Source organism: Callorhinus ursinus, unplaced genomic scaffold, assembly GCF_003265705.2.
Source record: "Callorhinus ursinus isolate GAN/ISIS: 27379988/994484 unplaced genomic scaffold, GSC_fseal_2.0 scaffold2, whole genome shotgun sequence".
Classification (NCBI taxonomy): Eukaryota; Metazoa; Chordata; class Mammalia; order Carnivora; family Otariidae; genus Callorhinus; species Callorhinus ursinus.
In genome coordinates this window covers 17,227,598-17,243,883 of record NW_027397064.1, presented here as the reverse complement: position 1 = coordinate 17,243,883, position 16,286 = coordinate 17,227,598, and the positions used below count along the sequence as shown (strand labels likewise).

Below are 16,286 nucleotides of genomic sequence, written 5' to 3'. Positions count from 1 at the left end.
ATATATATATATATATATATATATATATATATATATATATATATATACCATATATATGTGTATGTGTTAGTTCAGTCTTTTTAGAGAGCTACTTGGCTAGGGATCAAAATGTGAAAGAGAGTACTCTTTGACCCAGCTTCACATTTCCAGAAATTTGCCCTAAGGAAATAAGTGGGAAAGGACACAAGGGTGCTTATCATAACATTGTTTATAATAATAAAAAAATAGATGTAAGAGTAGGAGATTAAGTAAGTTGTGATAAATCAATATTTGTTGGGATATTATGGACCACTAAAAATGATACATCAGTCTGTATTTATTGACATGAAAAATGACCATGATAAAATGAAAATATCTGGCTAAAAACAATATAATATGGCCCTATTTGTGTAAGAGGGAGAGAGAGATCTTTAAATAGCTGTCCTCTTCATGTCATTCAGATCTTGGCTTAATAGCCACCTCTTCTTGATGAATTCATCTCAGCCTGCCCCATAGTCACCTTCCTTCACATACCCCTGATTTCTTTTCTTTTCTTTTTTTTTAAGATCTTATTTATTTATTTATTTGACAGAGAGAGAGCACAAGCAGGGGGAGTGGCAAGCAGAGGAAGAGGGAGAAGCAGGCTCCCCACTGAGCAGAGAGCTGGATGCAGGGCTTGATCCCAAGACCTGGAGATCATGATCTGAGCTGAAGGCAGACACTTAACCATCTGAGCCACACAGGCACCCCTCCAATTTATTTTCTTCACAGAATTTGTCACCCCCAATTATTTTTTGTTGCTTATTTACTTTGTATCCTCTCAATAAAATGTCTGTCTTGTTCACTCCTAGATTTCCTGCACCAGCATGGTGCTGGGCACACAGTAGGCAGTCAATAGATCTACACCGAATGATTCTGTGTGTGTGTGTGCATGCGTGCAGCAATAGACACTTTTAAGAAGTTTACTAAAATATTAATGTTGCTCTAAGTGGTGGGATTTTAAATGATCAGTTTTACTCTCTTCTCGGTATTTTTCTGAGTTTCCTAGTTTGTTACAACGAATATTATTATTATTACCTTAAAAAGGAAGGAAAATCATGATGAAAGAAAAAGAGAGACAGAGAGAGAAATAAGGAAGGAAGGGAGGGAGGGAGGAAGGAAGGGAAGGAGGAAGGGAGGGAGGGAGGGAGGGAGGGAGGGAGGAAGGGAGGGAGGGAGGGAGGGAGGGAAAAGTGAGGCTGGGCAGTGTCTGGGCAGCCCTGCCCTCCTCCTCTCTCACATATCTCCAAAGTCTCTTCACTCCCTTCCCTGTCCTCAAGCTCTTTCCAAATCCCAAGAATTTAAGAGTGTCTTTTGCTGTACAAGTAAATTTAGATACCTATCTAGCACTGTGGGCATACATGTAGCCCGTTTGGTGAATGAACACACACAGAGCATGGGTACACGCATACACACTCTTACAAGGATCCCTCAAAGGCTATTTAAAAAACACTATCTTTGGCATAAATGCCACAGAAGACCCATTATCCCTTATTCAAATAATAAATGTAGGGGAAATTTTTCTCTTCACACGAACTTATTCATATCCATTCTTTAAACCATGAGAACTAGCACAGTGCCTGGCATTTAGTCGGGTCTCAGTAAATGTGAAATAGTGACAGTTTCCATGTTTGTCTTTGGTTGCCAGCAAGTATACAACTATACTTTCATTCTTTAACCTATTTTGTAATTTATTTCTATATGTAGCAAGAAGTAGAGATATAACTGTGTTTTCCCAAATGAATAACAAGTTGTGCCAACCTTTGAACAGTCTTCCTTTCCCTATAGTGAATGCGATCTTTATCTTTTATGAAATTCCCACATATACATAGGTCTGTTTCAAGGCTCTACTCAGTTCTGTTGGTCTACTTAACTATTTCTATGCCAAACCACACCTTTAATAACTGTAGCTTTGCAGTATGCTCATTGTTCTTTTGCTAAAATTGTCCAGGCTCTTCTTAAACGTAGTCCATAAGAACTTTAGAACCAAGCCTATCAGAGACTGTATTACTTTTATAGACCAGTTTGAACAGATTTGACATTTTGCAATATTGAGTCATTCTACCCAGGAACATGCTAAGTGTTCCTTTTATTCAGGTCTTCCTTTATGTTCCTTAGTGGAGATTTGTCATTTTCCTCATTTAGATGTTTTCATGTCTTTCATTAGGTTTATCTAGGAGCATATTTTCTATTGCTGTTATAAATCTATTATTCCCAATTATTTCCCTTGTTTTTATGGGAGTTATAGGATAACCATAAGTTTTTGTATGTTAATCTTGTATGTTACTGGACATATTAGTTTCATTACTTTTAATTGTGTTCCAGTTGGATCTGTTGGATTTTCTAGGTAGGCAGCCATACTATCTGCAAACAAGGACATTTTAATATCTTCCTTTCCAAGATTTGCATATAGAATATATCTTTTCTTGTCTTATTGCATTGACTAGGACCTTTAGTAGAATGTTCAGTGGTGGCAGTGATAAGGTTAGAAGGGGATAAAAGATTTGCCTTGTCCTTGACTTATGAGAATGCTTCTCATATTTCACCAACTGCTTTTTTATTTGTCCTTTAAAACTGAATATTCCATTTTGTGTATATTGCTATATAGTAAGTCATCTCAAATAACTTTTTGGAAGGTGATAAGACCTTGATCAAAATAATTATTCAAATTGCCTGTTCTGAGGCATGTTGGCCTACATGATCCTGGGCATGTGCAGTTTGGGGATAAAGGATGGAGTGGCTGAATGTTCCCTTGCTACTCCTCCTCCCCCACTCTGCCCAAACATTTAAAGGCAGTGTGATATGATGCACTGAACAAAATTCCAGGAATCAGACGTTTGAGTCCTTATCCGATCATTAACTAGCTAATTGATCTAAGTTATTCAACCTCTCTGAACTTCAGTTTTCTCATCTATCAGATGGAAACAAGGATTTCAGATGTGTTGTGGCTTAACAGGAATGACAATATTACTGTTGTTGGGGTAACAATCATTGCACTATTAACAAACATTGACAGAGGTAATAAGGGACCAAGACAGAGTCCAGAATGGAGCCCAGGGCTGCTCTGACCAGCTCTGCTGGCCCCTGAGGCAGTGGGGAGCTCTAGAGACCTGGACCTCCCATGAGCTATCTATAACCTTGGTGACATGTGTTTATTTCCTTGCTGCAGGCAAGGTTCCAGTGGGATCCACGTGCATCTCTCTGGAATGCCAGTCAGAGGACTTGCTTCAGCTGCTGGTATGTAGACACTTATGCCAGCCAGGCCCAGCCCAGCAGCATTCCTGAGTTGAGGCCTTTAGGCCAGCAGGCCAGGTCCCTCTTGGGATTCCACACTCTAAGGATCCCATGGCCCCAGGCTGGCTCTTGCCAGCAGGGAAAAACAGCTGAACCTTTCCTCTATATTGCACCTGCTTTGTGACCAAGGGTGGTGATAGGTGCATTTTGGGGCATCTTAGGACACTAGGCATGAAGAACTTTCAAACTGTGAGGATATGGAATTGCGTGCACACATGCATGTACCAATGGCTGTACTAACATCCATGCTTCAACATGTAGTGGAAATATGCTGAGATTTGCAGCAAATCTGAGCCCTGCTAATTCCTCACTGTGGGACCTTGAGACTTTTCCTCCTGTCATATGAGGAATTACAGAAGTTGTTGTAAGTATCAGGTAACATAATGTCTACAGATGTGCTTTTTAAACTGTAAAGTGCAGTACACATAAGGTGGTCCTGAGTTTTAGATGCATGGTCACAGATGTGGTCATTGTACAGAGGTGTGTGCAAGATGGATCCAGAACTTGTCTCTCTGTCTCTGTGTGTCAAAAGTAGAAAACCAAGGGAAAAGGGTAAAGGTATTGGAAAGGTGATCACAGGAAAGAAGGATGAAGCCCAGAGGTTGCTATCAGACCACAGACCCTTTCCCACTTTTCCCATTCATCTCCCCATCTGGTGTCACCCCAGATATCTCCATACTGCAGGATAAAAAAGACAGCACTGCCTGAAGCCTCCCTGATAACTTCCTGCTGTGTTGCTAAGCAACTTGTCCTCCTCTTCCAGAAAAAGGAACCTGATGTTCATGCTTAGGGTCTGGCCTCCAGACTCCTTTAACTACTCCCCCCTCCCCTAATCTCTCAGAAATTCAAGGAAGGAGCTTCTCTGACTCATGGAAAGAGACTTGGGGTAGGTACAGTTGGAGGATTAGACCATGGGAGATGGTTTGAGCTCCCAGGGCAGGTCTCTGTTCTGGGCTGGTTGATGCTGGGGGGATGACACTTAGGAAGCCCCTCTCTGCGCTAGACTCTTTAGGCATATGCTCTGTCGTGGTAGCTAACCAACAAGGTGGGTATAATCAGCATCTTCTTTCTATAGATGAGGTCCCTGAGGCTCAGAGAGAGTAAGGAGCCTTCTTGGTTCCAATGAGAGTATGCAAAGGCTGGGTTTGTATCCATGTCCATTTGGGCTCCTTCTACTCTATCATGTCATTTGAGATAAATTCAAGGGTCACAGTTGGCCACAAGACTTCTGATGGGCATTTCTCACTCTATTTGTCTGGAACCCATGGTAAGTGCTGGATTTGGAACTTGTCGTGGGGTTGGGCTGGGGTTTAGGCATAGGTTATAGTCCTGCCACTTCCTGGGCCTCTCAGAATCTTAGGATCTGTTCATTCTTCCATGAGAGATGATAAGGGAATAAGAGGTGGGGAAAAGAGTGAGGTGGGCTGTTAGGGTTTGAATCACACCTCTATCTAGCAGCACTGTGACCCCAAGCAAGTTCTTTAACATTTTGTGCCTTAGTTTTCCTCATCTACAGAATGGGAATAATACTAGAACCAACCACAGAGGGTCATAAGGATTAAATGAACATAAAGCTCTTTAAATAGTGCCTGGTACGTAAGTGTTCAATAAGTATTAGCCATTATTATTATTATTATTATTATTATTATTATTATTATTTCTAGGAGGCTTTAGCGTGTAAAGCTCTTTCACATCCTTAGTGGTTAAGAGAACTCACTCTTTCTGAATGAGACTGGGTGCAGATTCTGTTCTGCCCTTTCTCACTGTGTGACTTCAGGCTTAACCCCTCTGTGCCTAGTTTCCTCATCTATAAAGTGGGGGAAATCATAATGTCTATTTCAGAGGATTGTTGTAAAGATTCAATGCGATTTGGATATTAGTTATGGTAATGTTAGTTGCTGTAACAAGAAATCCTGCAAACTTCAAGGAATAGTCTAATGCATGTTGATGGGTGATTTCTTTCCATGTGGTGTTTTAGGAACCAAGATCCATCCATGTGGTAGCTCTGCCTTCTCTTAGGAACTAATCCTCCTCTGAATCCAGATGGCAGAAAGGGAATAAGAAAGTATGGAAAAGGCACATCCATTTCTAAATGCTTGGACCTGTGAGCAACACATACTATCATTTCCATTCGTATTCTGTTGGCAAAAACAAATCACATGGCTCCCACCAAAATATAAGGAGAGCTGGAAAATGAGTCCCTGGCTCAGCAATCACTTCCCAGTGACACCTCTACTATGTGAAGTAAGGAGCATGCAACTTTGGGGGGAGGGCAGAGCTAGCTGTGTCTGCTACATTGAGAGAAATAATATTAGGATATTATTTGGGTAGTGGTAAGTGTGAGAAGCAGGTTAGGTGCTATTGCTAATATTATTCTTTTTAAAATTTATGTATTTATTTTAGAGAGAGAGAGCAGGAGGAGGGGTAGAGGGAGAGAGAGACTCTCAAGCGGACTCCACGCTGAGCGAAGAGCCTGACACAGGGCTTGATCTCATGACCCTGAGATCATGACCTGAGCTGAAATCAAGAGTCAGACACTTAACTGACTGAGCCACCCAGGTGCCCCATATTGTTAACATTGTTCTTATTTAATCTACACAATGACCATGGGAAGTAAACATTACTATTGTTCACATTTTATTTTATTTTATTTTATTTTTAAAGATTTTATTTATTTATTTGACAGAGAGAGAGATAGCAAGAGCAGGAACACAAGCAGGGGGAGTGGGAGAGGGAGAGGCATGCCTCCTGCTGAGCAGGAAGCCCGATGCAGGGCTCCATCCCAGGACCCTGGGATCACGACCCAAGCCAAAGGCTTGGTTTTATTTTATTTATTTTTTAAAGATTTTATTTATTCATTTGAGATAAAGAGAGCATGAGTGGAGGGCAGGCGGAGAAGGAGAAGTAGGCTCCCCTTTGATCAAGGAACCCATCATGGGGCTCCATCCCAGGACCCTGGGCATGACCTGAGTCGAAGGCTTAACCGACTAAGCCACCCAGGCATCCCTATTGTCCACATTTTAGAAAAGAAAACAAAGTCTCCAAATAGTATAGACAGATTTCCAAAGTGACAAGGCTGGTAACTAGCTGAGATCCTGTAATTCTAGATTCAGTATTACCACAAGAAGAAATGGAGGATGCACTGGGTATAGGAGGCTGCCCCATGTAACAGTAGCATGGCCCCATCACCAGTCAAGAGGCTGGTTCTTGGTGAAGCTCAGTAGGTGGGTCCAGAACAAGGTCTGGATTGGCCTAAAAAAGTAGATATGGCCACTCAAGTTCCTCCCAGGACACTTAGGGGCATCTGATTGGCACTAGAGGAAAAGAGGCAGGGACTTGCTTTGTTTAGGGTGGTTTTGTTGGTTTGTCAATAGAAAATATGGATATATGTACCAAGGTACTTATGTAATCATTTCATCTTTCAGCCCTCTAAGGTAGGTTCTGTTATTATCAAATCCATTTTGCAGATATGGTAATTGAGGCACAAAGAAGAAAAGTAACGTGCTTGAGGTCACACAGCTAGTAAGGGACAGAGCCAGCACCCAAGCCTGGGAAGTCCAGCTGCAGAGCCCTTGTTCTTATCCCCCCATACTATGTTGCCATTGTCTACAAAGAAAGGAAAGACAGAAATAGCAGGCAGGATCCAGTGAGAGAATCCTCAGAAATAGAAAAAGTCACAGTCAGTGGGACAGTGGGTCACTTGTCTCTACATATGAAACCCACCATTCCAAGACAGAGGAGAGTCAGGGAGAAATACCACTGACAAAACTGAGGTAGGAAATGCTACCAAAGTCAAGGTGCAGTCAGACCCCCCAGCCCCACCCCAGAGTAGAGTGATCTACTCCAAGCTTGTAGGAACACAAGTAGGAAGGTGAAGGCTTGCAAAAGACAAGGGGGAACAAAACAGTCTCTGATTTGCTCTTTATCAGATGGAAGCCCTAACTAATGGCACTCATAAGCCATCAATCTGCCCTTCATAACCATCTTCTGCTATGACAATTAAACAGGAGTACACCTGCAATGGGCAAGCGGCAGGTCACACCCACATGAGGAAGAGGCTCTCCAGGAAGGCCCTGCAGGAGGGCATGTGTGTGATGCTGAGGACTTGGGCTCAGGGGTCACAGGCTGGGCCAGCCACTTGACTTCTCCGAGCGTGAGCTTCCTCATCTGGAAGGAGAGGTGACCATCCCCACCTGGCGAGGTTGTGGCCCACTCAGAGGACATACCACATGAAAAGCGTCCGCATAGGGCAGAGCCTGACAGAGTCAGGTTCAATGAATGGTAGGGTTGCTCCTTTTTATTATCAGCAAGTCTACTTGATATGAATTATAAATAGGTTGAGGAACAAGCTGAAGTTAAGTGCATCTTAAAGACATGTTGGAAAAAGGATGAAGGCCAGAAAAGCAGAAGGGTCTGAGAAAAGTACAGCACAGAAGCCCATTTTGATGTCTATCTGTGGTCCCCTGAGCTAACATGTGCCTCTGTGACTGTCCAAGTATATCAGGCGGCGTGGACACAGATGTCCTCACCCCGCATGCTGTTCGGGCTTCTGAGTCCATCTGCAAGTGGGGCTTGGTGACATGGCAAACACATTATCCTCCACCTGTGGAGGAGACACAGGTGTGTGTAATCCTGGCCGGGGGTGGGAGGGATCCTACAAAGAGGGTAATCAAGGGCCACTCAGGACAATGGAGAAACCACTCAGCACTGGGAAAAGGCTTGGGAGAGAAACCAGAAGACACAAGTTCTAGAACAAACCTGAGACTTTAGCCAAGTCTCTTAACCTATTGGGCCTTGGTTTATTTATCCTTCTAGCGGGTAAAGCAATCCTTGCCCTGTCTTCCTCCCTGACCGTGGACGGGACCCATAAGACAATGGATGCGGAAGTGTTTTATAAACTCTGTAAGCATGTGGTGTTGGGGGGTGGGGGGGAGGTAGGAAGTGAGCCATATTTTCACCAGTGACATGAGTGAGGAGATGGAGCAAAGGCTCAGGACTTCAAGGAATGCAAGAGGGGCTGGACCTTGGAATGGGAGAGGGGAGCAATAGTGGGATCAGTACCCTGGATGGCCAAGAACCAAGGGGTGAAGGGCCCATGAGGATAGACCTGGATCATCAGGAAGCTGCGTGTAATAAAAGTGTGGCTTCTTTGGGGCTTGGGTGAGACTAGAGTCACCCCAAGGCCACAGTGACTCAGAGCTTGGAAATATTACCGAGGAAGGGATATAGCTAGAGCCGAGGTGGCCTGGAGAAGAGAATAGCCATCTATGGGATTTGGGGGCTGGACACAACCTTAGAAATCACCTTGGACAGACATTTTCCAACTTTTTTTTTTTTTGGAACAGAGAGAACCTAGGTGACCTCTGAGTTTCCACAGAGTAGAATTCTCAAATCCCTGGTTGAGCCTCATTATTTTAAGGAGACACAATGGAATCCCAGAGAAGAGATGTGGTTGTCCAAAGGTGACGTAGCAAGTGAGTTGTCACAGTGGGACTGGAATTCAGGTTTTCTGATTCCCAATCCTGTATCTTAGCTTCCAAATTGGCTCTGTGTGTAGGAAAAAACAGGGGGGCAGGGTGGGCTTTAAGGATGTGATTTCATAAGTATGAAGATCCTCAAATCTAAGGACACCTCCCCTCAGCTGCCCAACGGTGCCTGAAATCCCACCTTTACCAACTTACTCACAGGACTTCAAGAGTCTCAAGTTTGGAGAAGTTACCTTCTCTCCCCCTCCCGCAGGCCCCCAGGGAAGGGGCTGCTGAGTACTGACAGAGGTGCTTCATTCAATCAAAGTGACATGTCTGTCTTCCTGTAGCTTCCTACTGCAAGTCCCAATACTGCCCTTCGTCGCACACATCCAAGTCCTCTGCCACAGGCCAGCTCTTTGAGTAATCGAGGACAGTTCTCGTGTCCTTTTCCCCAGTGTGATTTCCAGGCTACATCTCTCATTGTCATTGGTTCTCCAGCTTTCTCTCTTTTCACTGCCTGAGCCCACTACTCTGTATGTTCTCCATTTGGTGTTCTCTCGGAAGTGCTCTCTAACACTGTGTCCCATTATGCTGGGGGTACACTCATTAGAGCAAGTGGGTCATTTCCTTCATCTTTGGGGCCATAGCTCCATCAATGCATCCTCAGATCACAATGATTTTCCTGCATTCCACCCTTCGGCCTCCCATTTAATACTGTGTTGACTAAGAAGCCACTAATTTATACACAGGCTCTCCTGAGCCACTTCCTTGCCATACCTCACACTCTGACCTCCTGTCTTTTCATTTAAAGATCTAAGAGCAGGGCCTCACACTCTTTGCCAGGAAATTTCACCTTGTTACATTTAGCCCACAATTCTTAGCAGCCCAGATCTTTTTGGATCACGGTTCTGTCTCTCTGGTGAATCCGTTCTCCTTCCCAGGTTCCTGCCCCCTGCAGAGAGGTCCTTTGCACCTCCCTCCAAGTCACCGAGGCCTTCACAATGTGGGACTCATCCCCTGGTCCATCTGCCCCATAGAATATGTGAGCCTGCTCTTCCACCTCATGACATCTATAGGGCATAATAATATGGAACATGCCTGTACCAGAATATTAGGTGACTAAAGTAAGGTACCATTAAATTCTAAAAGGCACAGTGAAAAGGAAAGAGATTATGTCAAAGAGATATGAATAGTGGCCTCTGTGTAATGGGTCATTTTTCTCCATGCTTCATTACACTCTTCATCCAAGTCATATTTAATGAAGGCCTTGTGTGTGTATCTTCCAAAATTTCTATGCCAAGGATGTGTTATTTGGAAAACCAGGAAAAAATTAAGTGAAATAAAATGAAAAAAATAAAGACTCTTTCCCTAGGTGGACCTTGATGACTTCATCAGCACTCTTTGGGGAAAAGCATCCCAGCCCTCCCTGTACCGAACTGTGCTGCCTTCCACCTGCAAGTCCCCTTCTTGCAGGGAAATCTTCTCGGCCTCCTGCGGGAGCCCAGGGTGTTCTCCCCTCAACCCGCAATCCACAGAAACCTTGGGAAAGAAGCACCAAGACCATGGGGGAAGGGGGGGCTTGCCTTTGTGTGCAGCCCAACATCGCAGCAATCACTTCATGCACCTGCCCGGGTGTTGTTCCATCTAAGGGAACGCGTTTAAGGCAGTTTTCCTGCCAACAGTTTTTGTAAAATGCTCCGAGAGAGCATAAAGGCCATGGTCCCAGTGGGTGCAGGATTCAGAAGGGCCTCCAGGAGGGTGGTGAGGAAAAGGGCCCAGCCATTAAGTGTCTGCCTTCAGCTTAGGTTGTGATCCCAGGGTCCGGGGATCAAGCCCCACCTCGGGGCTTCTGATCTCTGCCAAGAGATCAGAAGTTTCTCCCTCTCCCTCTGCCCCCCCACTCATGCGCACTCTCTCTCTCAAATAAATAAAATCTTTAAAAAAGGGGAGGCAACCAGAATGACCCACTTGAGTCACTTCTAGGACTTCCTGAGGGAGGCAGGGCTAGGGTTCCTCCTCTGCCCTCCTCTCTGAAGACTAAAGGAAGCCTGGAAGTGTCGGGGTCCTTCTGGACTCCAGGAGATGGGACACCAGAGGCTTCACCAGGCTAAGTCCAGGCTTAGGGGCAAAACCCGGCCCTGGCTTACCCTCCTCCGACCAGCAGAGGGCGCGCGCCACCCGCGAGAAGGAGAGTGCCTCACCAAGCCACCGCCGGGAGCCGCGGGTGCGGAACCCGGGGCGGGGGGATCCCTCTTTCTGAAAATCAGGAGGCAGATCCACAGAAGAGAGAGCGTTGCAGATACAGGGGCAGGGGAGCGTTTTGTGAATGAGGGTGAGAGAAAGTCAAAGTGAGGGTAGGCTGGGGAGGGGAGGAGAGGTGGGGAAGGAGACGAACTGGAGACGGGAAAGGTTGAAATGGTGTGCGGATGAGACAGGCCGGGATGGGGGGTAGGGTGGGGTGAGGTGAAGGGGCAGGTGGAAGGCAGGGTGAGGCAGGTTGGGGTCGACTGCCCGGCGGTCAGTCGGGTGGGGCTGCTGCAGCAGGGCAATCTCGTTCTTGGGCTGAGCCTACCCACCAGAGGCTCCTCTGTCTCCTCTAGGAGCACCCAAGTCGGCTTTGCCCTCGTTTTCTTCAACTCTTCCTTGTAAGGCCTTTGTGCTCAGGCCTGAGCTGGGCATCTCCTTTTCCCCTGAAAGAAAGGTTCTGGTGCATCAAAGAACACAGAGAGGAGGCAGTGGGGAGCTTGGGAGCTTTAATGGGTCTGGAAGGGAATAGAAACACATCAGGCCATCCTGCGGGAGAGAGAGAGAGAGAGAGAGAGAGAGAGAGAGAGAGAGGGAGAGGAAGGGGGGCCGGAAGCTACCTAGATGAGCCACAGGGGCAGTGGCCCTCACCAAGTCCGGTGAAGCCCGGGTAGTCAAGGAGCAGGTGGACTGTGTGAGGCCGCTATCATTCTAGGATGGGGCAGCTCAGCGGGGGGAAGAAAAAACGAGAAAAGATTTGGAATTGGAAAAAGAGAGATTATAATGGAGGGGGCTTCCAGGAGCCAGGCGTAAGTACTGGTGGAGGGCAGAAAAAGGAGAGGTCCGGGAACCCCCTTCGGGGCTCTGGGGCCTAGAAGATAGAGGTTAAAGAAAGCCGGGGGGGGGGGGCGGGCCCCCTCCCCCAGGGGCTGAGGGTACAGCGAGGGGCGGGGGCGGGGGCAAATCCAGGGTTCAAAGAAGACGGAGGAGGCTTCAGGTCCCTTCCCTTCCCTCCCCCTCAGCCCCCCGGGGCTGGGTGCGGCGAGGGCGTAAAATCTGAGATCAAAGGAACGGTGGGGGAGGCTCCGGGCCCCTTCCCCGGGTGTGAATGGGACCGAGCGAGGCTCTGGGCGCCTGGGAGAGGCCGCACGGCTCCCGGCCGCCCCGTCTAGTGGTAGTGGCCCCCCAAGTGCGAGGCGGCGGCCACCGCGCCGAAGGGCCCGGGCGGGGGCTGCAAGCCGGGGCTGGGGTAGAGTGCCGCGGTGGCGGCGGCGGTGGCGGCGGGGCCCGGGCCCGGCCAGTAGGAGAAGCCGGCGGGCGCGACGCCGGCCGACGCGGCCATAAGGTTGAGTTTGGAGAGGCCGGGGAAGGGCAGCGGGGCGAGGCCAGCCGGCAGCTTGTAGAGCGCGCCGTCCTGGGCGGCGGCAGCGGCGGCGGCGGCGGCGGCGGCGGCGGCGTGGGCGTGCGCGGGCGGCGGCTGGCAGGCCTGGGCCAGACCCTGGAAGTCGAAGCGGTAGGCGTAGCGCTTGCCGTGCACCTTGCTCATGATGTTCTTGTCGTAGTAGTAGCGCAGCGCGCGGCTCAGCTTGTCGTAGTTCATGTTGGGCTTGCTCTTGCGCTCGCCCCAGCGCCGCGCCACCTCGTCTGGGTCCGTGAGCTTGAACTCGCCGTGGCCGCCCTCCCACGCGATGCAGCCGGCGTTGGCGCGGTCCGCCAGGAGCTCCAGCAGAAACTGCCAGAGCTGGATCTGCCCGCTGCCTGTGGGGAGGGGGCGGTCAGCCACGGGCGGGACCGGGGAGGCGCGGGGCGGGGAGGGGGACAGGTGAGGCGGCTGACCGACCCGGCCGGGTGGGAACCCGCGTCGGGTGAGGGAAAAAGCGCGCGTCGGGCAGGGCAGCTGGGCGCCGCTGCAGCGGCTGGCCGGGGAGGGGCCGATCGGCCGAGCGGTTCTTAGCCTTTCCCGTGCTTTTGCACAATGGAAGCACGGCCCCCTCTTAGGAGGACGCAGCCCCGCGGGCTCCTGGCTTTGTGAGAATTGGGCAGGAGGGCGAAGCACAGCCTCCTCGGCGTGGAGGTAGCGGCGCACCAGGGCACGCGGCTCTGGGAAGCCAGCAAGGGCCCAATACCCGCCCCTACTGCCACCTTGGCCCTGCGCCCTTATTCGGAGCGGAGAGGAGCCTACACGACCGCACAGGGTCGTCTGCGCAGGTGCTTAGACTGCCACATCCCAGCTGGACCATGTCCGCAAGTCCAGGGGGAAGAGGCCGGGGTGCAGGGGGACCAGCCCCGCCGCTAGACAAGGCCTAGCCCTCAAAGGCACAGTTGGACCCGCCCCGCCTGAGGTGGAGAAGAGGTGGAGGCCGGCTTTCTTGCCGTACCAGTCAGACAGGAATGGGAGCAGTGGCCTCCAAAGCGTGCGAAGAGGGTCAGACTCTGAAGGCTCCTCACCCCCTCCAGGGTCCGGGGTGCAGAGCGCCGCGCTGGCGTTACTGGGGTTCCGCCCTGTTTTTCGGACCAGCCGGGATTCCCGGCCTGGGAAGGTGTCACACTTTGGGGGCGTGATGCACAGCTCTTAGGAGAGGAGAGAAGACCTGGAAGCCGCTCGGCTTGGCTCCCTGCCTCCTACCATCTTTGGCCATCTCTGCGCTCTTTGGGCCGGGCCGTCCAGATTTCGGGATTTCTGGAAGGGGCAAGTAGGATTTTCCCGGATATTCGGGTGATGAGAGAGAGGGCTGCCCGATAATTCTCTCTCACTCCCCTGTTTTGGAGCCTCAGTCAGACAAGGGGAGAAAAATCTTGATACAAAGACTTCCTCTCACTCTCTTTTAGGGGAGAGGAGGGAAAAAAGGATTTTCCTCGAAGTATTCTGATTATTGATTCAAATCAAGCCTGGGGGAGCCTCTCTTCCTTTCTCAACCACTTGCTCTGAACCCAGACGCTGCCCCTCACCATCATTTCAACCCCAGTCCCTCCACACCAGCTCAGCCAGTAGCTGCCTGACTCCAGGTTGGGAGCTTTAGGGTCAGGAACAAGGGAAGGTTAAGGGAAGGTTTGGGTTAAAATATACAGCGGGCACCCACACAGACTGACATCAGAGGCTTGGAAACCCATTCTTGCTGGGAGTCAGTTCCCTTTTGGATAAAGCTGTTGCCAACGTTGTCATTGTGGTTACTGTAACTTGGTACTAGGTCTAGGGTACTGGGGGGTAGGGGTAGGCTGTGGGGAGGCTTTGCCTGGAGGACCAGCCAGGCTCAGAGACCAACAAGACAAAGCCAAGAGTAATTTAGCGACTTGCGGAGCCGGGTGGAGGAACCTGAGGATCAATGTCAATGGCCCAGCCCACTTGGCCCCCAGAGCCCTGCTGGCCTGGGCCATTGAGGCAGGTAGGTGCTGACCCAGTGCTAGTGGTGAGAAGGACTGGAGTGGCCAGGGAGTAATTCCCCTTGCCCAGAGGTGCCCTGGCCTTGTGGTCCTGCTGCCAAGAGGGGAAGGACACCAAGCACCTGGGTCCTGGCCCCTCACTGTAAAAAGGCCAAGGGCCAGGATCCTCTCCCTCTGCCCTGGTCTGCAGGTCCAGCTCTGGGACTCAGAATATACTGGAGTGGAGCCCAAGGCCAAGTGGATGCCTCCTCCCCTCAGCCTCCCCACAGTCACGCCTGGACCCTCCCTTCCCAGAGCTCCGCTGTGCACATCGCCTCCACCCTCTGGTCAGGTGGCGGTGGCGCCTGTCCTTCTGGGGTGGGTGCCCCGGCCTCCATCCGCTGTCCTCACCCCCACCCTCAACCCCCGTCCGCGGGCCAGCTCACCTTTCTGTACCGCTGGGCTCAGCGGCCCCCACCCCGGGCTCTTCCCTTCCTTGAAGAGACCGTCTCCGACGGGATCTGTAGCAGCAGGAAAAAACAGTCAGGAGGAGCCGGGCGGAGGTTGTGGGCTTGACCGAAAGGGCTCCGGGCCAAGGCTCGGGGCGGGGGGGCGTGGGGGGTTGGTTCCTGGGTGCGAGGCTGGGGGCTCGAGCCGCCAGCCCCTCCTCCCCGAGCCTGGCCCGGGCGCGCGCCGCGCGGAGCCCCTCCATAACGCCCAAGTCAGGAAACGCGTCCAGGAAAAAGGAAATCCGCTTTCCGAACGGGCCGGCGGGAGCCTTATAAAGCCGAGCAGGGAGTGCGCCCGCGAAGCGGGAGCGCCCGGAGCCCATCGGAGAAGAGAGGAGGGCGCCTGGAAGGCTGGGCTGGTGGGAACGCTCGGAGCACCGAGGTGAGAAGCCACGAGGGCGCAGGGGCGACGCTCAGCTGACCACAGCTTCCCAATGCTGAACGCACACTGAGTCAGTCCCCTGCCACACCGAAGACCCCTGCCCCCCCTACCAGGCTCCCTCAGCCGCTGAGCTCACGCCCTCGGCCTCCCAGGTTCCCAATCTGCTCACTTCGAGTCCTTAGACCTCACACTAAAACCCCAAAGCTCTCTATCTACCTTTAAGGTCCCCCAGTGCCCCTCGATTGCTCAGTCCTCCCAGCAATCCTAGTCTCTGGTCCCTTTCCCTTGGACCCCAGCAACCCCTTCCCATGCCCGAACCCAAACTTCCGGCCCCATGTCTTGGTGCCTCCAGCCCCCGGCTGGTCCCTGGTACCTGGCAGGTACATGTTGATCAGCAGGGGCTGGGAGGCGCCGCTCTGTCTCATCGCCGCCAGGGTCTGGGTGGTGGGAGGTGTGTGGGGGGGGATGAGAAAGGGGGGACGCGTCAGGCTTTGCGCTCCGGGGCACCGATCCCCGCCCGAGGCAACCGCGGGTGACAAGAAGACGGCGCGGGTCCGGGAGGGCCTGGCGGGAGGGGGCTGCCCGGGTGTGGCGGGGAATGGAGGGGGTCCTGGAGCGATGCTCCCAGCTAGCAGGCTGCCTGGAACCCTCCGGCCCCCCGCGCGGGCAGGGGCCGCAATTTCCGTTTTAATTAAAGCGCTGCTGCCTCGGCCCCCCGGGCCCCGCCCCCGCCCCTCTTATCGCCCCATCGCAATAAAGTCTCCAACGCGCCGCGCCGCAGCCAAGCGCACCCAGCAGCCCCCAGCGCCCCGCAACCCGGGAGACGCGCGGGGGATGGGCCTGGGCCTCCCGCTCTGATAGGGGTCGGGAGCGCGTTTCTTTTCCGCCTCCGTGACTCTCAGCAAACAGCGATGGGGCAGGGTACCCGGCCCCACCTCGGACCCCCGGGGCCACAGCCCCTCCTTCCACCCATTCCAGCCCCCATCAAGGCTCCACTCTCCTCCCCCCTTC

General features: G+C 51.2%; 1 protein-coding gene across 1 annotated transcript; it reads right to left on the bottom strand.

Moving 5' to 3' along the window:
- Positions 1–11,531: 11,531 nt before the first annotated feature.
- On the bottom strand, positions 11,532–15,718 carry FEV (FEV transcription factor, ETS family member). Its single transcript, XM_025886973.2, has 3 exons — positions 15,649–15,718; positions 14,831–14,905; positions 11,532–12,782 (listed from the first exon to the last, which is right to left on the bottom strand). Exons 1-3 carry the CDS (start codon positions 15,698–15,700, stop codon positions 12,193–12,195), a joined length of 717 nt encoding a protein of 238 aa, XP_025742758.1. The 5' UTR covers positions 15,701–15,718; the 3' UTR covers positions 11,532–12,192.
- Between the last annotated feature and the right edge of the window lie 568 nt (positions 15,719–16,286).

Bases quoted from the DNA above. Each gene is read 5' to 3' on its own strand.
- FEV (XM_025886973.2), bottom strand. From the start codon at position 15,700: ATGAGACAGAGCGGCGCCTCCCAGCCCCTGCTGATCAACATGTACCTG. The intron at 14,906-15,648 runs GTACCAGGGACC...CTGCTGCTACAG, and splicing joins GATCAACATGTACCTGCCAG to ATCCCGTCGGAGACGGTCTC. The intron at 12,783-14,830 runs GTGAGCTGGCCC...CCCTCCCCACAG, and splicing joins GAGCCCAGCGGTACAGAAAG to GCAGCGGGCAGATCCAGCTC.